A 22291-nucleotide genomic window follows, 5' to 3' on the forward strand; every position below is an offset into this window, starting at 1 on the left:
CGGCTAGCGCGGCAAGGATCGCGCAGCTTCGCGAATCCCTACCGCTCGCAAAGCCGACAAACCGGAAATACCATTCTATATCTTCTATATAACTTCTCCCCGCTTTTCACTCTTCTTATTTCTATTTTATTTAATACATTTTAATTTAAATCATTGCATTTATATTTTTGTCCATTCTTTCCAAATTATCCATTTATCTCATTCCCTACAGCAAGTAAAAAAAAAAGAAAGAATTTCTCCTGAAATCACTGATCAAGGTATGATGCCTTTCTATCCTCCCCCTAAATTAATATTTAAAATAACACCTAATACCCAATCTGATTCTGCTTAGTACATTCAACCTACTAACCTCTAAAGAGAGAAAATAATAAGTCCATAATAATTAATATAATTAAATAATAAATCTAAATTTTAAATCTTATAGCATTCCAATTGTCTATTTCAAGAAACAAGTGCTACAATAATGAGTTTATAATAAGATCAAAACAAGAGTAAATTAAACTTTTTAATTAAACTCAATATTTTAAACATTCCTTTTAATCTTTTATTAAATTTTAAAATCTATCATTACTAAACATTTCAATATTTTAGTCTTTTGTTAATTCTTATAACATTCTAATTTTCTATTTCTAATACAAATACTACCATACCATCTTATGTACCTTGCAGAATCTTCTTTTTAAAGGAATTATACATTACCCTTTATCCCTAAAAAAATTCCTTTTTTCCCATCTTGTTTTATACCTTTGTGGCTTTTCCTCCCTTTTCCCTTCCTTTCTTATCCCACCTAACCTTTTTACCTCCAGCTTCCCCTCTCTGTTGTATTCCTTTCTCCTTTTGCTCAGTAACATTAACATTGAATTGGTTTTGCATCTTATTTTTTCCTTTCTTAAGTATTTTTTTAAATCTTAAGTCCTTCATTTTCCTTTCTTTCTTTCTCCTTTCTCTCTTAACTAAATTTTTAGATTCATTGAAGATGGCGTCTTCTTCTTCTTCTCCTTCCATTTCCTCCATCTGTTGTTGTATTTGATAATTAACAAGCGCCATTTCTAAAAAGAGGAAGGCTTCTTTCACAGCGTCCTTTCTTTCTTCATATTCTCTAAGTTCATCAACAGATAAAGCCATTCTTTATTCTTCTTCTTAAAGCAACCAAAATGTTTCAAAAGTTAGAGCAATTCCCCAAAGTTCCAGAGAGAGTCAATCAGTCCAAACAAAACACAAAGTTCTCACTTTCTCTTCCTGGTGAGGTATCAAAGGGAAAGGAAAAACCTCCAATCTATATTTTAAAGCCTTGTTGCAATTAATTTCTGGTCTCAAGATCTTCAAGGCATCTCCTGCAACAAAATCTTAATATATATTAATATATATTATATATATATATATATATATATATATATATATATATATATATATATATATATATATCCTCTTCCTTCCCACTTATAACAAGAAGCCAAGTTTTTACCTTTTATAAAAAAAAAACAGGTTTCTCAATGGCCATTTGTTGATTCCATAAGGAAGGAGAGTGAACTTTCCCTTTCAGCACTCAATTTTGCCGCTTGAAATCCTCCTCTCGAAACGAAGTATTATTCAGAAAACCATAGTTCTCAGGATTAAACGCCTCTTAAAATCCTGGGTCAGCCACAAAAACTTTCTCTTAACAACTTTCTCCTCTCTTCCTCCTGCTCAGTCTTACCCAGCTGCCGGCTTCTTTGAGGCGGCCATTACAGACCGCCGCTCGACCATCTTGGGAGAGGGGGGTTTTGCCGGCTGGGAAGGGGGTCTGCAACACCCCCAAACCCCTCACCAGCTCCCCTCTATCTTCGGCTGCCTCTTTGTGGCAGCCTTAGCCTCCAGATCCGTGGATCGGAGGCACCAAAGCGGCTAGCGCGGCAGGGATCGCGCAGGATCGCAAACCGGAAGTGTGTATAATTTTTTTCATAACAGTTTGAAAGGTGAGAGGATTAGAACTCTGAAAAGAAACTTCGATGTATATAAAGCTTTAAAAGATGGCATAAAGCATATTTGTTTCTCAAAGGCTATTTAAATAATTATGGAATGACAAACAGAGCAAAAAGTAAGATGGATAAACTTCCAGATTTCATGATTTTATGTGATTTGAGAGCTATATCTAAGATTATGCACATACCGTCTTTTATTATTGATATGTTATAAAACAGAATAAGTTATTATTCTGTCACCTTGTCTTTCAGAATGGTAGAAATGAAACATGGATCTGAAAAGAAAGTCATGGTGAATATAAGCTATAAACAGGGGAGAGATGACACCACTGTTGTGGACACAATTGTTGAGGAAACCTATCTCTGTGCTAGTGTAGAGTTTCTGCTTGCTGTTGCAGAAATATTTCTAAATGCTAATGCTGAAAGCACTGCTGCAAATAAAAACTTCAGGCAAACTCTGACTACAAAGGAACAAGGTCAGTAATTGGCACCAATATATTTTAGGTACTGATTAATAGCTTTGGCTTCATTATGAGGCTGTAACTTTGCATGATGCTGTGATAAGCATCTTACTCGATAATTTTATGTCACAAATTGGATATATGCTATATTTCAAGTGTTCCTATATTCAATTTTTGCTGAATTGAATATAATTGTAAGGGGTTATGTGATTCCTTGCTGTGCAAGTCATCCTTCTTTCTAAAGAGGCTGTCTGAAATTCCTAACAGATAATTAAGAGAGTGTTCTAAAGCCTGTGAAATGTCAGTAAGTTATCATTTTGAAATTCATTGTTTATTAAAATATGTGAAAAAAGGAAAATGCAGGCTGCTATTTACAATTGCAGTGTACAACATGTCTTGAAATTATAGAAATAGAAATATTCTAAATCCAGAGCAGTAATTATAGAGGCAAGAAATCTACAGTGAACATTTTTATTTCAAAATTTTGGAGTATTGAAGTCTTTTTACAGTCATAAAAATGAATGAAAAAACATACTATAGACTATAAAGCTGTCCTTATGGGTACCAGGGATTGGTTCCTTGGAGAAAAGTTTTTCCATGGACCAGAGGCGGCATGGTTTCCCATGCTGCCTACATTCCGCAGATGAGGCTTCGTTTTTTTGCACTGCCCAGTTTCTGGCATGCTATGGACTGTGCCAGTCCACAGACTGGGGATTAGGAACCCCTGCATTATTAGACAGCAAGTTTTCCAATTGCTACAATTTTTTTAAATGGAAATAGCTATAAAAATTGTTTCTGATAGGACAACATTGATTCTTTAAAAACAATGTTTCTCACACAGATGGGTATGTCAGGGTACACAAACACATAACAAACATAGATCTAAAGATAAAAAGATTTTCTTCATCATTTTATTCTTAGGAAAAGGGATTTTTTTGGTGATGAAAAACATTTTACATACTGTTAATAACTATTTTGCTTAGCTGCATTTTAAAATGCCTAGAAACTCTTAAGTCAGCTTCATAAAATCATATAAAACAATTAAAATTTAGATAAAAGTAGGTGAAGTCATTAAAACTTGCAGTCTTAAGAATATGGGAAATGAAATCTTTACTGATTTGGTAAATTTTGTAAAAAATGGCTAATGCATTTTTATGTCAATAATTTTATATAGGAGGTTATCTAGCTAGGGTTTATGTTTTCTGTGAAAAACAGATTTGACACTTCTATCAAATAATATTAAAGTAGAACCATGTGATATAGGAGGCAAGATACTACTTGACATAATCTTAGACCAGTTGATTTATATTAATTACCAATGTTCAATTGAGTTCTGTTTTAATTTTAAGTCTTGCCGGAATCTGATTTGTTTTCCCTATATTTTTTATATTCTGTCAATCAAATTGTTTATTGTTAGTATTTTCAACATTTTAAATTAAGAGCAAGAATTAGTGAAATAGATACATTGGGCAGTAAAAATATATGCTTCCAATCTTACTAAATATATGCATTACATTTTTAGTTCCTGTGCAGTCAGCATCCACAATGGAAATAAATCTTACTGTTAAAAACCCTGATATAGTGTTTGTGGCTGATTTAACTCGAAAAGATGCTTCTGCATTGGTAGCCACAGCACAGTGCGAAATCTCCATAAAGAATGCACCTGGAATGTATAAAATGACAGCTGTTGTAGAAGATATAAATGTGAAAGCTTGTCCATTTTTTCCAGCTCTGAGGAAAGGAAATATTACCACGGTAAGATTTTAAGATAACCTGATCTAAGACTGAAATCTGCCATAGTGCTATGCAATTTCATATTAAAGCAATGTACTTGGATTGCCTATATATATGTAGCAATATCTATCCACAATAGTCAAGTTCTCTCTTGTAATTAAGATGGCGGGATGGGTAAATTGGATAGATAAATAGAGAGGTTGCTTGTTTTCTTGCTTCCTTCCTTTAAAGATAGTTTCATTCTGCCAATTACACTTTCTAATTAGTAATTCAATTTAAAATTATACAGTCAGTAAAATATAACATTTCTATGGAAGCAAGGTTGTATATGAAATATCAACAATAATTAAAACGCCAATATCATGACTGAGAGGAAATAAAATGTACCAAGCTCTCTGACTTGATGGAAGAATCATCAATAATTATAAGTTGCTGTTCTGATTTTGCAGTATTGTTGGAAATAGACTTTATCCAATCTTGATCTGTAGCCATATCACTAACCATGTCTCTGGTACTGCATACACAATTCATACACTGACATTAGGAATTATGTATATGATTTTTCATTATTACTCATGGCAGGTATGTAAATGAAAACATATGCATATAGCAACAGATTGACTTCATGGAAGCTTGTTTCCTACGATCATAGAGAAATCAGTTTCTAAAATACATTGTTTCATTTATTTGCAGCATGTATTACCATTTTCCTGAAGAAATTTACATTCTTAACATGCGGATATTCATATTTATTAATTTATTATTTGATTCCAGGTATTACAACCATGTGATCTTTTCTTTAATATGATGCAGTCAGGTGAAGAACCACAGAAAGCTGAGCTGTCAATAAAATCCCTAACGATTAAGGTATATTAAATATATATTTAAATTAATATTGAGACTAAATATAGTGCTATTTTTAGTCTTATAAGGTATGGGAAAACTCAAATATTTTTTTTTGTATGAATTAACTCAGATATTAAGTAAATGTTACATAATAATTTAAAGTGCACTCCTATCTATTTCCAACATAAATATTTCTCCTTATATTGTTATATCTAATATTTTAGTAATTTCTTTATTCTCTAATTTGTTAAACTCCATAATTTTCCTTTTTTTAAAATCAGGTGTCACCTATTATCATAAATACAGTTATAACTATCACATCAGCACTTTTCCCTACCAAAGAGGCTGCAGAGAAAGATCTTAGCCCCGTACCGCCAGATCTTTGGGATAAGAAGAATATTACAAATCTAAATATGTGGTTTCTTGAAGAATCCACTGAAAACAAACATCCTGCTTCTGTAGCTGAGTTGATTCCTACAGGAGAGTCATTAACAATGAAAATTGAAACTGTTGTTTTAACTCTTGAAGCTGGAGTTGGTCACAAAACAGTACCAATGCTTTCAGCAAAATCCTCATTTTCTGGAGAAGTTAAAAATTGGAGTAGTTTAATCAATCTCTCATCACGTCTTGAACTAGAGGTTAGTACAATGTTCAAAATATGCTTCACTTTGTAGGCTGTTTAAAAATAGTTATGCAGTGGGATATGTTGGTTGATATTTTTCCCACTATTTTAAATTCAGCAAAAAGTTCTGTTACCACGAGATAGCTGTTGAATAATCTACATTAAACTAAGAATAGTACTTCTTACGCTATCTTTACATTGATGCATATCTTTAGTGCCTTTCTCAACTTCCATCTTACTACAATACAGATAGTCCTCAACAGTCCTTTAATGGCTGTTCAAATTCCTCAAAAGGTACTTACAACCTGGTTACAAAGTTCTAACATCCCCCTGCCCCCCATGATAATGCAACTGCTTTTAGGGCCCTTGGCAACTGGCCCACAATTATGGCTGTTTGCAGCATCCTGTGGTGATTTACAACATTTTTGCCAAAATCCAACATTTACTTCCAGTTTTGGGCAAACATCCCATAGTGAACAATAGGCTTGCTTAACAACCACACAAATAGTTGCAAAATTGGGCCAGTAACATGATGACCCTTTAAAATTTTTTACAACTTTGTTGAAGACTACCTGTAGAAACATCCAAAATCGAGATTTCACTGTGATGACAAGCCAGAAAAGAGGATGTAGAGGCATTCTTCCTCCAGTTTCCTCTTCTCCCTTACATTTTATATAGTAAAGAATGAACGTTATCTTTTTTTAAATTGCTCTTCATTTTCAATTCATTCAAATTGATATAAGCTAATTTTTACATTTCATTTAATTTATATTTTTAGGTACACTATTTCAATGAAATGTTTGGTGTTTGGGAACCATTACTTGAGCCTCTAGAAGTAGAAAACAGTGATGAATTCAGTCCATGGGTTCTAGAATTAAAGGTATGATTTAGAATTACAATTTCACTTGAGTATAGGATAGATATGTTAACAAATATAATAAATGTTCTTCGTGATCTATCATTGTAATAAAAATATTAAATATATGATCTTGTTAAACTTATTTGAGAAGAATTGTTTCTTGCTTGTTACTTATTAGTAGAAATGTTTCCTTGTTTTAGAACATAATCCAGTGTATTCCTACTCCAAAGCAGGCGTAAAGGAGTATTAGTCTTCTGGCTGTTCAATCTCTTCATAGTAATTTGGGTTCTGGACTGAAAAGAGTACAGTTTGAAACTCTTTATTCTTATATACTCCATATACTTGGGAAGAATATGATTGTGAAATATCAATGTATTTATTATATTTTGGTTGCACATAGGTTTATCTCCCTGCAGTAATCTGATACATTATGTTACATACTAAATGGTCATCCAAAATCTTGCTTTTATTCTAGTATTTGATGATTTACAAAGATTGTGTTTTATTGTGTTGAGTGTATTTGAAAACACTGCATTTATTAAAATGCTTCAACTGTATTTCAGCTCTCTGTTCCAAAGACACCTCAACTATTATAATGTTGGCATTTTTGTAATCAATACGTTAGTTGAAGCAAAAATTCCCAAACAAATTTTATATTCTTGAAATATTTATTATCCTTTCTACTGATATTTTCTCATGAAAAATGATGAGCTAGCACATCTCCAAACAAGTGAAGACAATGTCGTGGCCATAATCAAAGAACCAGCAAGTAGTCTGGTCCTCTCCAGATGAAGATGATCTCTGGGTAAAAAGGGAAACCAAATTCTCAACCATGGCAGAGTCTTTTTAAGATCACTGGGTTTGGTAACCTCAATTTCTAATCAGTTTTGGAAATTAGCTATTTAACAATCTTCAGGCTATTAAAATCTTTAAGACAAGTTTGTGAGATTCCTTCATTCTAGAATAAAAGAAAAATTAAGTTAGGAACTTAAATAATTTGAAATAAAAGTATAAAACTAAAGACTTTAATTCAAGAAAGTTATACATGCTTAAAAGACTAGACAAGTTTGGAATATTATGACTTTTGCTTTAAAGTTTAGAAATAATTATATAAATAAATAATGCCTTCAAATTAAATTGTTTACTCTATTTAAATTCATAATAGAAATTTGAGACTTTGAAAAATGGGACGTTAGAAGAGACTATTTATTCCAGGCACAAAAGGAAAAAGAAAAAAAGAGAAAGATTTGCCTTTAGTCTTTGGTCAACATTGGGACAAAATGACAGAAAATATTATGACATTTGAAATACTGCATGAGATATTTGAAGCACTGATATCTGGATCTAATATATCCAAAAGTTGTTAAAGAAGAAAGTACAGATGTGAAAAAGAATAGCAAGTAATTTACAAGATAAACAGCTAAAATGAACCTCATCAGATACTGAAAAATTAGAAAATAAATTGTTCATGTGCAGGAAAAATTTATAAGATATTATAAGATAGAGATGGCATTTAAAGTAGAAATGCAAATGATACACAAAGATCTGGATAATGATTCTTTACTATATCAAAGTTTTCAAATTTTATAAAGCTTCAAAGAAGCCTTTAATGGTGGGGGAGGTGGGGGGAGGAACTGAAGAAAGATCAACTCATGCAACATCTGAATAAATCAATTACTGGAAGCAAAAGGAAGGAATGCAAAATTGGTGTGCTTGACCAAGGTTAAAAATAAAACATGTTTCTATAAAATTCTGGGTAACCTTTTTGTTGGCACTAGATCCGAAATGTTAATAATTTGTATATGAATAAGGAATCTTACAGGAAGATACTTATATGTAACCTTATAGGGGGATGAACAATTACTAAATTTGTACTTGTGATGAAAATAAAAAGTTCCTACTTTAAGTATTTCTCCCCCCCCCTTTTAATTTAGTACATCAACTATTTATTTTTCTTTTCGTAGTTCAGTTTATATTGTCTTCTATTTTAAAAAAATCTTTTAACAAATATTTTAAAAAAGATATATTTATTATATTTCTTCCTACCATCTTGTATTATTTAACAACACTTTTAATAAATTATTATTAGGCTAACTTTACAAAGCATTCTAAACTTTAAAAAAACTTTCACTTCTAATTTCTAATTTTACATGTCCCAAATATTTTCTCTTTAAGATGAAAAAGAAAAACAAAAAAGCCTTTGTTGAATCAGTGGCAGAAGAAGAACACTATAAAGTGCCTGAATATAAAACAGTAATCACTATTTATTCTCAAAATCAGCTGAACATTACTTTATCTAAATGTGGACTATTAATGTTGAGTAATCTAGGCACGGTAAGAGAAATCTTAATTTGGATTTGGGCCTTTAGTGAAGAAAATAATCTATAGAAAAAGATATTAATTTGAAATTTTGTTGATTTTTTTTATTCTTGTTAGGCATTTGCAGAAGCAGCTACCGAGGCTTCAGAAACATTCAAAAAAGATAGGGCCCCTTTTGTATTAATAAATTCCTTAGGAGTCTCTACCAATGTTTTGCCTAGTGAATCCTTCAGCGTTCTTAATCATGAACCAAAAGCAAATTCATTTCATCTTGAAGATGGGCAAAGTCTCAATATGGAATATATCAGAACCAAAAGTGAGCAAGACCAGTTCACAGCAATGACCACTCTAAGCAGCAAGGTATTCTTCATTTGGCTCAGTAAGTATGAAATGAAATGTCTATTACTAAACATCTAAATGTATATGATGCAAGATTTGGGAGATCCAATAGAATAGAATAGAATAGAATAGAATAGAATAGAATAGAATAGAATAGAAATAGAAATAGAAATAGAAATAGAAATAGAATAGAATAGAATAGAATAGAATAGAATAGAATAGAATAGAATAGAATAGAATAGAATAGAATAATAGGAACAGGAACAGGAACAGAATAGAATTCTTTATTGGCCAAGTGTATTTGTCTTGGCGTAAGTACTCTCAGTATACATAAAAGAAAAGATAAATTCATCAAGAGTCAAGAATCATAAATTACAACACTTAATGATAGTCATAGGGTACAATAAGCTATCAAATCATACTAGGAAACAGTCAATATAAATCGTACGGATACAAGCAACAAAGTTAAAGTCCTACAATCACAAGTGGGAGGGGATGGGTGATAAGGAATGATGAGAAGATTAACAGTAATAGTAGTGTACACCTTGTAAATAGTTGAATGGTGTTGAGGGAATTATTTGTTTAGCAGAGTGATGGCTTTCAGGAAAAAAAGATAAGATTAGCTAAGATTCTGCACAGTTCCGAGGACCCCCAAATCCCATTCCTGGATGGCCTCATCCCACCCCTCCCAGGAGTCCCCACGCAACCCATTTTGGATGCAGGTAAGTGCAGGGGGCACGCGGAGACTTGGGGAGGGTGAAAAACAGGCCTCCCAGAAGTTTGGGAAGGCCAGAAATGGACCCGTTTCCGGCTTCCAGAGAGCTTTCAGAGCCTGGGGAAGCCGTTTTCATCCTTCTGGAGGCTCGAGAAAAACCTCCAGAACGCAGGGAGGGCAACCTCTCCCCGCCATGGTGCAGGAGGCCGACTAGGCCATGCCCACCATGGCCACGCCCACCCAGACCCCTGAGGTTGATTGTCGGGAGTCAGCACATTCCAAAGATTAGTATCAGCCTTGGAAGCCATTTTTTACTTGGAAGCTTTGAGGCTGCCACATTCAGTGCCTGGGAATTTGGGAGAGGGGATTTCATAGTCGGGTAGAAGACTAGCCAGAACAACGTTCTATCTCAGAGACTCAAGGACATGTTGCTGCACCTGGAGAGGAGTGATTGGTGGGATGTCTCCAGTTGGGCCATGTGATGGATCTTTGATTTCTCTTTCAGGAAGGGAAAACCCGGAACTTTAGTGTTTAAGAAAAGTCTGAAGTCTTTTTAAATAGCTGTCTACTGTATGTAGTTCTAACTGGTGATGCAGTGATTAGCATGCAGTATAGCAGGCTAACTCTGCCTATAGCAGGAGTTCAATCCTCAAGGTTGAACTCAGCTTGTCATCCTTCCAAGGTTGGTAAAATGCTGACTCTAAAACAGCTTAGGGCTGTAAAGCACTGTGAAGTGCTTTAAGTCTGAGTGCTATTGCTATTGCTTCATGGCTTACATTCATTAATATTGTGAATACAGTACATTAAAAGCTCTTTTTCTGAAACTAAATTTTTCAGGGAAAAATGAGCAAATTAGCAATCACTTGTATAATAGAATCAAACTACATTACACATATTATGAGTCTTGTAACTAAATATTTTTCTAAAATTAGCTTCCAATGTCTCAATTTGGATTACGGGGAAAGAAAAATAACATTGATTGGGTAGAGGATAACAATTGCATTAATAAATTAGGAAAGGAAGAATACAAGTTAAATTAAAGCTCCTTTTATTATAGCACTTGTTCAAATCAGTGAAGGCACACAAAGCAACATTTTATTAACACATTAAATTCTTTTTTCACAGTATTTATGTATTTGCAATTAACTTAGGTACTTTTATTTCTCCTCCCTCTGTCTCTCATAGCCACACAGTGATCAGTGTGGCTTCATTTTGGATAATGTTTTTATCTTCATTTTTTTAGCTCCTCAGAATCATTCTACTACTGACAAGATCCCATTGACAAAAGTGGGTCGGAGCTTGTACAGAGTTAGACATAATGATTCAGGTGTTGTAAGATCTATTGTTTGTCAAATTGATACTGTTGATGGGAGCAAGATAGTAACCGTACATTCTCCAATTCAGGTGAGATATTTTCTTTTAAATTTTACTGATCAGTGGGAATCTCCCAAGTACAATGTTTTTATTTATTTAAAGAATCTTAGTTTTGGAAGATTAATTGTTTTATTTCCTATGCATATCAGAGCAAATATACAATATTTTATAAAGGTATTTATAAAATGGATATCACATCTTCCTAAATGTTAAATTTCATTATATTTTTCAGTTGAGTAGAGATTTAATTAATAGATGAAATGAAATTGTAACATAGTTATTTTTTGTCAATTGACACATACTTTTTATTTTCTGTATACTGTAGATAAAGAATCATTTTTCAATTCCTTTGAGTATATTTGAAGATGGAAAATGTTTGGGAGTAGCACTACCAGATAATGAATTTAACATACCATTAACTTCCTATAGGTAATTAATTTCTTTTTGGTATATTATTTATTTTGTGCATATATTTATTTTGTAAATATCCATTGGTAAATTAGTTTCTAAAAGTAATAAATCAAGAAATAATAAAGGTTCTGGGGGTAAAGGAATATAGTTAGATTAAATGTTTAGCTTGTACTCTTTATGTATTTGCATCATTATTAATAACTTTATACTCCCAGGACTATTTCCTTTTTAACATTGCTGTTTAATATTTCCCAGTTATTTATTCTTGGAAATGATCATTCCATCAAAAATCTAATACTTATTGATGAAGACAAAAAAATTAGAATAATTTTTATTTAAAGATTTACATATATAACAAAAAGTACATTCAGAGAAAAAAGTATACAGGTAGTCCTCAATTTACAATCACAATTGAGACCAGAATTTATATTGGTAAGCAAGGCAGTTGTTAAGTGAGGTGCACCCAATTTTACAGCCTTTATTGCCATGGTTGTTAAGTAAATCACTGCAGTGTTTAAGTCATTCATGTGATCATTAAGCAACTCTAGCTTCCTCCATTGACTTTGCTTCTCAAAAAACATCTGGAAAGATTGCAAACGGTAGTTACATGGCCCCAAAACACTGCAACCTTAGTAAATACTGTACATGTAACCATGGGGATGATGCTATAATCATTACATGCGAGGATTGATTGTAAGTCACTTTTCCCAGTGCTGTTGTAATTTTGAATGGTTACTAAATGAATGGTAAACTGAGGGTTAGTTGTAGTAATTGCAAAAGAAAGGAAAAAGACAAAAGAGAGAGAAAAGAGACAGAGAAAACAGAAAACATGAACAGTAATATAAAGAAATGGCTTCTAATTTTCCTGTCGGCAGTAATACATACACTTCTAATCAAACCTCTCACTTTTTCTCTAGGATTACATCATAATTCCCTTCTTCTGTAACCTATTCTTTCTAATCATTAAAATCATAAGTAACAAAATCATTTTCTTTTTTACACAAAAAGTCTATTGGGGTTTTCAGTCATTGATTAATGTCAATACTGTAGTGACCTTTCTCTAATCAAAGAAGTCAATTGGCTATCTCAACAACTTCTGTCAGTTTTACCAACCATTCCTCTATGGTGTATAGTGTTGAATCTTTCTATCATTTGTGCATATACTCCATTATTTTGACATAATCTTCTATAACTCTTCCAGCTGTGCCCATCTGTCCTAAAAGGAAAAGTTCTGTCTTTTATTGAATATTAATATTTAAAATCCTCCGCAGCAAAGTGTATATTTGAGTCAATTTTTTAAGCTTTTTATATGTCCACCAATCCATAGATACAGTCATATAGTTTCTTAAATTTATTTGCCATAATTCACTGAAGGGCTTACAATAATAAAAAGGACAAAAATAAAATGTATAAACAGAACAGAATCAAAATAATAGAACAATAAAGTAAACAATGGCAAAGGAACAAACTAGAATAAATTCATCAATATGATAACTAAAAAGATGGATTTTTGCAAAAGAGGGAACAAAGGATGGGGGAATTTGGCTTATACTATCCTTATTAATTTTGTAAAATCCACCAATTGTTTTCAGATTTAACAATAAACAATGTTCCTATGAAGCTTCAGTCATTTGTCTAGTTCATTTTACTTTTTTCAAAAGCAATTTTATCAAATAATTAAACCTTTCTAAATTATTGTCTCATTTATCTGTTTAAAACTTTCTTAATCACAGTCTTTGCTTGTAAGTCAAAATCATTTAAGATGTTTTTTTTTCTAATCTTAATTTAAAAAGTTACTCATTGAGCATTCTTATTCCTTCCTGCTGGTTGAATTATTTCTCTTAGATTATAAATTAATGATATCCAATCACAAGAAAATAATAACACCTTCTCATTGAGCCATTCTATCACCTCTACCATTTTATGACAATTAAATATTCTCCCCAAAAGCATTGATCACTTGGAAAACCATATCTATCCATAGGACTATCATCTAAGCTTGCAGAAGGTAGATAGAATAAAAGATAGGTAACCTGTCAACCAGGCCATGCACTGATGTTACTTAATAAGGCAACAAAAGACCTGTAATCCAAAATGGTTACATTTATAATGTATTTGAATGCAGTTTGTTTAATATTATTTGTGTTGCTTCTAATTATATTTTGTTCTAGTTTCATTTGTTTAAATCTGGATAGAAGTATTGAATATTCTTAATAGAAAAAGAAAATAAGAATAACTATTATGCTTATTCACAGGTCATTACTGTTTTTTCGACCAGTAATTGATGCAGATGAAACTTCTGAAGAATATGAATCCAGTGAAGGTGTTAGCTTTGATGAAATGGTGAAGAATTTTGACAAATTGCTACAGAAGAAATGCCGGTCTTTAAAATCCCCTAATAACCCACTTATTATCAACATTGTTCCAATGCAAGATACTTTGATAACTTCAACTTGTACAGATGATCAGTGGGATTTACCATATGTTGTTCATTTGTGGTCTTCTGTTATTCTCCGCAATCTACTTCCATATCAGATTGCCTATTCTTTAGAGGTAGTGTTTTTTTTCCTAAATTCCCTTTCGCTTTCTTCGGATCTTATAATTTAGACTGTATCCTCAGTTTCACCAAATAAATGGAATTGAAATCCCCCAAAATATGCTTGGCCATGTCCAGAATTCAGTTGCTGCTGCATGTACACACTAAATATGAAAGAAAATTCTCTTGAGTTAATAGTGTTTCTTCAGTTAGTCTTAGTAAAGTAATTATTAGCTGGTCTGCTACTTGATCTGAGGAACATTTATTTTAGATCATAAGTATAAATATTTGGTATCTTTGATATCTTTCTTAATTGCAATTATATCTTTGCACTGATACAATAAATGTGCAAGTACGTAAATGCTTATTAAGAATATGATTTTAAAGAATTCTACATAACGCCCAATATTTATTTTAAATCCTTCAAAAATACTTTCTGATGTAATTTATTTTCATTATATGAAAAAGTATGCAAACTTCACATTTGAAATGTTTTCAGCATGAAGCTTTCAATTTAGGAGAGCTGTTTTTGAGGCCAAAAAGTACTAGCTTGACATCACTGGAAGTGTCTCTATGCATTTCTGATATTACTGGTAACAAGTTCACTTTGGAATCATCCTGGTTAAAAAAAAGAACAGCAACAGAACTTTTCCAGTAAGATCAGAGCAGCCTATCTCAGCATTTTGAAATAAAAAAACAGCAATTTGAAATAAAAACTAATTCTAATTCAAAACATTTCAGAAATTTTATAAGAACAAGCTGAAGAGGATTATGAATCATGGTATCAAAGAAAAAAAAAACATATAATATTTGGGGAAATATGTGCTTTTTAATAATAGAATTGCTTTTAACTTCCCATTTATTTTATTTTATATTTATTATTAATTATTACCAAAATCTCCCAAGAAAATAACCCAAAGATAATTACTTCAGATGTCATATTTCAATACAAACAGCTTTCCATTTCATTCTGCACAATTGTTCATTAACTAATAAAAACAATAGGAGATAATTAATATGATAATTAGTGTATTGATTATATGTATTATAATTTTATTGAAACTTTGCTTTCACAGGGATATAGTACCACGTGCAGTGCTCTAGAAGCTGGATGTTCTGCTCAGATTCATAATGCATTACTGGATCAGAGCAAGCTAGAATTGCGTTTACTTAATTATCTTGATAAAGATTGGACTACTGAGTACTGCATCCAGTCAAATCAACAAGAAATTAGTTTCATCACATTTTCATGCATTAGTGATCTGGATAGGACAGATTTGGATATAGCTATCCATGTGACATATGCTACAGGACAAGTGATTGTAGCAATTCACAGTCCCTATTGGATGGTCAACAAGACGGGTCGAATGTTACAGTATAAAGCCGATGGAATTCACCGCAAACATCCACCTGACTACAAGTTGCCACTTCTCTTTTCTTTCCAGCCTAAACACTTTTATCATGATAATAAGGTATTGATTTTAGTCTCATAAATCAACTCTTATCATATTTAGTTTTCCAGTACTTTGAATCTTATTACTATAAAAATGCTACAAGCTATTTTTAATGATAATTATATTTTAATAAATTGTTATATTTAAGACTTAGGAAGAGATGTTTTTAACATGGCACTGAAAAATATGGTTTTTAAGAGTATCAATAAGTAAGGCATATGATCCTTATTCTATAATACTTTAAGTAAAAAAACAGTTAATTCTGCATATCTTTTGTAACATTACTTTTTTTAAACAGCCAAAAGAGGAAGTCTTCAGGGAGTCTAAAATTTATTTATTTAATTGTTTATTTATCAAATTTATTTGCCATCCATCTCATTTCAAAATGACTCTGGGTGGGTTACAGCATTAAAATATAAAATAAATATTTATAAAATAATAAAAATGGAGTTATAATCAAAGAGAAAATTATAGCTAAAATATGGGGAGGGAACAGGATGCTCAGGAGATACATGGGATTGCCTCTAAATGTATCAGCTTCCTCAAGTGTGATGCTCGGTCATCGGGGTCCCAAGCCATCTGGTAGAACCAGGTCTTTAGACCCTTAAGGAAGATCAGAAGGGTGGGAACTGATCTCAGTGGGCAAGATGTTTCAAAGGTTAGGAGCCATAGCAGAAGCCCTTCTCCTGCACCCCACCAACCAAAGTTTCTTGACTGTGAGGTCCCACAGCATGCCTCCTCTGTTGGCGCACGTGGGCTTGTATAGTTGCTGAAACATAAGAAAAATAAGACAAAAGAAAAATCTCCCCTCTTGAAATAGCCAAATGAAGATTTGAGAGTGTTTAGCACCCCAAAGTGTTGTTACAGCTAGCAAATGAACTGAAGTTTACATGGTTTGGTTAACTAAAATGTGAAAATGAAGCACTTCAAAATACAGTATTTACAGGTTTATTTAATTAAGAATATTAACCATTTTTATATTTTTCTTTAATTATCTTCATGATAAATGTTGAATAACAAGTTTCCTCCTTACAGGTTCAGCTCATGGTGACAGACAGTGAACTTTCTGATCATTTTTCCCTGGATACAGTTGGGAGTCATGGCTTTGTAAAATGTAAAAGCCACAAAAAAGAATACCAGGTAAAGTTTTGCTTTATTGTAATTTTCTGGCAGCCATATTTTTGTATGTTTTCTTTAAAGGAAATTCTATTTCATTTAACAAGGTTGACTTCCAAATAAGTTTCCAGAGCATTCCAGTTTTTAGTCATATTCAAGCCAGCCCACCCCCTGCATTTCATTTCAGTTTTCTTCAATATTTGAAAATATTGAACAAACAGCTTCACAATTACTGGATGGATTTAGTATTTGCTTCATTTCGTTGCCTAGGACAAGTGCACAATTCCCTTACCTCTTAGACTAAACCTGGTCACAAATTTTATTTTTTTTTAAAAAAATTTTTTATTGGTTTTTAAAAACAAACATAAACAAACAAAACATGAAAACATCAAGCTATCTTCCATAGGTGTACATACAGTGTGCCGGTTGGTTTACAAATTGTTTTGTGCTTCCATTTCGTAGTCTTCAATTACAATTACATTGCATATAATCTCATATTGTCAATCAATAATTAAATACCTTAGTATCATTATTAATCAATCATTTGACTATACTTTTATTCATGTTTTACAAGATAATCATAATTTACTTAGTTTATTTTATAACAGTTCATATTGTCTTCCCAAATCTATCCTAAAATCATTTTGTAGATATAATAAAAAAGAAGTACATCTTTATATATTTATTATTTTCTAAAAGTCTACATATTTCATTACTGTACTTTGTTGTCTAACCATTGATAGAAAAGATCCCAAATTTTATAAAATTGTTTATCCTCTTGTTCTCTAATTTCAAATGTCAATCTACTCATTTCAGCACATTCCAATATTTTCTTAATCATTTCCTCCTGTGATGTTATTTTCTCATTTTTCCAGTTTTTAGCAAATACAATCCTAGCCGCTGTTAATACATTTACAATCAGGTATTTCAAGTCTTTACTATATATTTCAGGTAAAATTCCCAATAAAAATATCTCTGGTTTCAAGTCTATATGTTTTTTTGTCATTTTTTCCAACCACATGTGGATTTTAGTCCAGTATTTTTTAGCATCCACACAAGTCCACCACATATGGTAATATGAGCCAGGTGTCTGATGACATTTCCAACATTTTTCGGATTTATTCTTGAACATTCTTGCTATTCTTGTCAGGGGAAAATGCCACCTGTAAAACATCTTATACAAATTTTCTTAAATGCTATTGACATTGTCATTTTATAATTTTGAGACCACAATTTTTGCCATTTCTCTAAATCAATCCCATATCCAAAATTCTTCCCCCAAGCAATCATTTCTTTAACTTGTTCTTCTTCTAGTTTAATTTCTAATAAATATCCATACAATTTTTTAATCACCTTTTCATCAGTACCTGTCAAAATCTTATCTAAGTCAGTCAATTTATCATAAAAACCTTCTGTTTTAGAATCTTTATCATACCTTGAATCTATTTGCGCATGTGAAAACCAATTCATCTTTATACCTTGTTCCTCTAGTTTTTGCATAGATTTAAATTCACTTTTTTCATTCAATATTTCACCATATCTAACTGTTTGTTCCTTTTTGTATATTATAGGATACGAAAATGCTTCAATAGTCGATAACCAGACTGGAATTTTCAAATAACATTGTCTTTTAATCTTCTCCCAGTTTAACCACAGAGACTCCCATATATAATGTCTTCTAAAATACCCCTGTGTTTTAGTTCCTTTATACCATAAAAAAGCATGCCACCCCAACAACAGATCATGTCCTTCTAATGTCAACAATCTAGTATTTCTTAATGTTATCCATTCCTTAACCCACATCAGATTTGTAGCTTGGTAGTACAACTCCCAATTAGGCAAACCAAATCCTCCTCTAATTCTAGCATCTTGCAAAAGTTTTAACTTTATTCTCGCTTTCTTACCTTGCCATATATATTTCAACACAATTTTATTTAAATCTTCAAAGTAGTCTTTTCCAAGCCTAATTGGAATTGTTTGAAACAAATATAAAATTCTGGGTAATATATTCATCTTGATTGTTGAAATTCTCCCTATTAGTGACAGTTGTAAATTTCCCCATTTCGCCAAATGTAGCGCTATCTGCTGTTTAAGTTTAATATAATTATTCTCTTTTAATGTACTACATCTTGCTGTCAAATATATCCCCAAGTACTTAATCTTATTCATGACCTGAATTTTCAATAGGTCTGCCAGTTCTTCCTTTTGTCTTAATAGCATATTCTTTGTCAAAATCTTTGTCTTATCTTTATTTATTTTCAAACCAGCCACCTTTCCATTTGTCTCTATCTTTTCTATCAATTTTGATGCTGTTTCTAGAGGGTCTTCTAAGATGAAAACCAGATCATCCGCAATTGCTTGCAGCTTAAATTCTTCCTTTTTAATTCTCATTCCTTTTATATTCTTTTCATCTCTAATATTTCTGTTTAGCACTTCCAAAGTTAACACAAACAACAAAGGTGATAGTGGGCACCCTTGTCTTGTTCCTTTTCTTATATTGATAGAGTCTGTCAGTTCTCCCTCTATCATTACCTTTGCCGTTTGCTTATAGTATATAGCTTCTATTGCTTGAATAAATTTTCTAGCAAAACCCATCTGTTCCAACTGTAATAACATGAATCGCCAATTCACATTATCAAATGCCTTCTGTGCATCTAGAAATATCAGAGCCATTTGTTTTTCAGGATGTGCCTCGTAGTATTCCAAGGTGTCCAAGATTACTCTCATATTGTCTTTAATTTGTCTCTTTGGCAAAAATCCATTTTGATCAGGATGGATAAAATTATATTTTTTAAGTCTTTCTGCCAATATTGAAGCAAAGATTTTATAATCTGCATTTAGTAGAGAAATGGGTCTATAGTTCTTAATTTGTAATGGGTCGGCCTCCTCTTTTGGAATAAGTGTAATATAGGCTTCTGACCATGATTTAGGTATCTTTTTCTTTAACAGAACTTCATTCATAACAGAAATGGAAGATTCAACGATTCTTGTGATATTTTATAAAATTCTGCCGGAAGTCCATCTGGGCCTGGTGCCTTTCCATTATTTTGCTTCTTGAGTGCTTCAGTTAACTCCATCATCGTTATATTGCTTTCTAACATTGTTTCAGTCTCTTTAGGTATCTGAGGTAAATTAGCATTCTGTAAGTACTGTTTAACTCTTTCCTCATCAATATTCTCTTGCATATATAATTTCCCATAGAAGTCTCGAATGATTTCCTTCTTCTCTTTGCTGCCATGGCAAAATTGGCCTTGGTCATCTATTAATTGCAATATTTTCCTTGATTCTTTCTCCTTTCTCAATTTGTATGCTAACCATCTACCTGGTTTGTTTGCGTTTTCAAAGTAGTTCTGTTTAACACCTCTAATTTTCTGTGCTAATTCTTCTTTTTCTATTTGACCCATTTTGTGTTTAATTATATCCATTTTTAGCTTGATGTCCTTTTTCTGTGGCATTTTCTGTAGCTCTTTTTCAAGTCTTTTATGCTCATCCTCTAGGGCCTTAGAGGCTAATCTTTTCATAGTATTCCTTTTCCTTGTATAGTCTATTATCAAGCCTCTAACATGCCTTCATTATATCCCATGCATTCTGAATTAATGTATCTTCTTTTTTGTTTTCTCTAAAGAAAAAAGCCAATTCTTTCTCCATCCACGGTGTGAAGTCTTTTTCCTTTAAAATAGTATTATTTAACGTTCATCTAGATCTTCTTTTTTGTCCTTTCCATTTAATTGTCATTGGATTGTGATCTGCCCAAGTACTTGTTTCAATATTTATTTCTTGAATATTAGTTATCAATTCTGTTGACATCCATATCATATCTATTCTGGACCATGATAAGTGTCTATTTGAATAGAAGGTGTATTGTTTAGTTTTAGCATTTCTTTCTCTCCATGTATCTTTTAAATTTATTTCATCTACCATTTTAAAAAAAGATTTAGGGAGGGTCTTTCTGTTTTGCTTTATTGTTTTCTGTGCTGTATAGTCCAATTTATTGTCTACGATTCCATTAAAATCTCCCATCATAACTATATTAGCATAGTCCAGTTCGATTATTTTCATTTGTAATTTTTTGTAGAATTCTTCTTGTTTGTCATTCGGAGCATAATTTGTAATCAGGAGTGTTTTCATATTATTGTCCATTATTTCCACCATTAGTATTCTTCCATCATCATCGGTATAGATCAATTTTGCTGGGGTGGTCTCTTTAATATATAAAACCACTCCTCTTTTCTTACATTGTGTCAAGGAAGTAAATATTTTCCCTAATTTTGGCTGTACCAACAATTGCTCACATTGTTTTTTAATATGTACTTCTTGTAGACAAATAATATCAAATTTTAATTTCTCTAATTTATGAAAGCTTTTCCTTCTTTTAACAGCTGAGTTAAGTCCATTTATATTAATTGTAATCAATTTTTTCTCTTCCATGGTTATATTTTATAGTTAGGTTTAGCAGCTCTCGTAGATCTTAGTTCACGTTGTTCTTTGGCTTCCACCTTTCCACCTACTGCGCCTTCTTCTTTTTCAGTCGCCATTTGGCAGTCCTCTTAAAATTCAATTAGTGAGATCTCTTTTTCTGCCTCTTCCTCTTTCCTTCCAAAAAATTCTGTATAAAATAATTCCGCTTTCTCAATTGAATCAATTCTGTGTCTCTGTTCTTGCCATGTGAACATTAAACCTTCTGGAATCAGCCATCTATAGTTCACCTCTTTTTTAAGTAGCATTTTAGTCAGGAATCGGTATTCTCTTCTCATCTCTCTCACTCTTCTGGGTATTTGTTTCAAGACCACAATCTCCTTGTCTTTGTATTTCAATGTTTTCTCTTTTGCCACTTGCAATATTTGCGTTTTAATGGCTTTCTTTGTAAATCTAATGTGAACTTCTCTTGGTAAGCTATTTCTCATCGCATATCTTGTGAAAACTCGATAAACCTCATCTATTCCATCCATCATCTTCTCTTGAGTTATTTCCAAAGCTTCAGCCAGTATTTCTATCATTGTCTCAGCTAGGTTTTGTCCCTTTTCTTCCTCTATGTTTTGGAATCTAAGATAGAATTCTGATCTATCCATCTCCCATCTCAACATACCACTTTTATCTTGTTCAACCACCATTAATCTATTATCAATATCTCCAATCTTCTTGTCTCTTTGTTTATCTTCTTCAATTTTTTGGAATCTCTCATCATACTTCAACATCATTTGTTGGATGTTCTCCACTTTTTTATCAGTTTTCCCTGTTCTTTGTTCAATGTTCTCTGTTCTTTGTTCGATGTTCTCTATTCTGTTTTCAATATTCTTTGATCTTGCTTGAATATTTTGAATTCCTTGCATAATCATCTGCAGAGTCACTTTTTCTTGTTCTTTTTCTTGCTTTAACATTGTCTGTATTGAACGTTGTCCTCCAGATGGTGGAGAGGAAGAAGTAGAAGTTGAAGAACCAGGAGCTGTAAATTTCCTACTCATTTTAAGCAATTCAAAATCTTCAGGTTCTTCTAAACCTTAATCCAATTATGAAGTAACCAATTATAGTTCAAAATAAAAATAG

The 22291-nt window shown here is 32.2% G+C and overlaps 1 protein-coding gene across 3 annotated transcripts in view; it reads left to right on the forward strand.

Annotated features, from left to right (window-relative positions):
- The window catches only part of VPS13A (vacuolar protein sorting 13 homolog A), a 130286-nt gene that overhangs the window by 67485 nt on the left and 40510 nt on the right, over positions 1–22291 (forward strand). For all 3 annotated transcript variants that reach the window (XM_087957833.1, XM_087957835.1, XM_087957836.1), the window contains exons 38-49: positions 2214–2437; positions 3945–4177; positions 4931–5023; positions 5284–5640; positions 6403–6504; positions 8659–8817; positions 8920–9181; positions 11100–11260; positions 11556–11659; positions 13897–14194; positions 15254–15649; positions 16667–16771. In XM_087957833.1, coding sequence (XP_087813959.1) covers positions 2214–2437; positions 3945–4177; positions 4931–5023; positions 5284–5640; positions 6403–6504; positions 8659–8817; positions 8920–9181; positions 11100–11260; positions 11556–11659; positions 13897–14194; positions 15254–15649; positions 16667–16771 — 2494 coding nt within the window. The remainder of the gene's footprint in view (positions 1–2213; positions 2438–3944; positions 4178–4930; positions 5024–5283; positions 5641–6402; positions 6505–8658; positions 8818–8919; positions 9182–11099; positions 11261–11555; positions 11660–13896; positions 14195–15253; positions 15650–16666; positions 16772–22291) is intronic.

This window comes from Notechis scutatus, chromosome 2 (genome assembly GCF_049901735.1).
Source record: "Notechis scutatus isolate UNSWTSFEM ecotype Mainland chromosome 2, rNotScu1.2, whole genome shotgun sequence".
Taxonomy (NCBI): Eukaryota; Metazoa; Chordata; class Lepidosauria; order Squamata; family Elapidae; genus Notechis; species Notechis scutatus.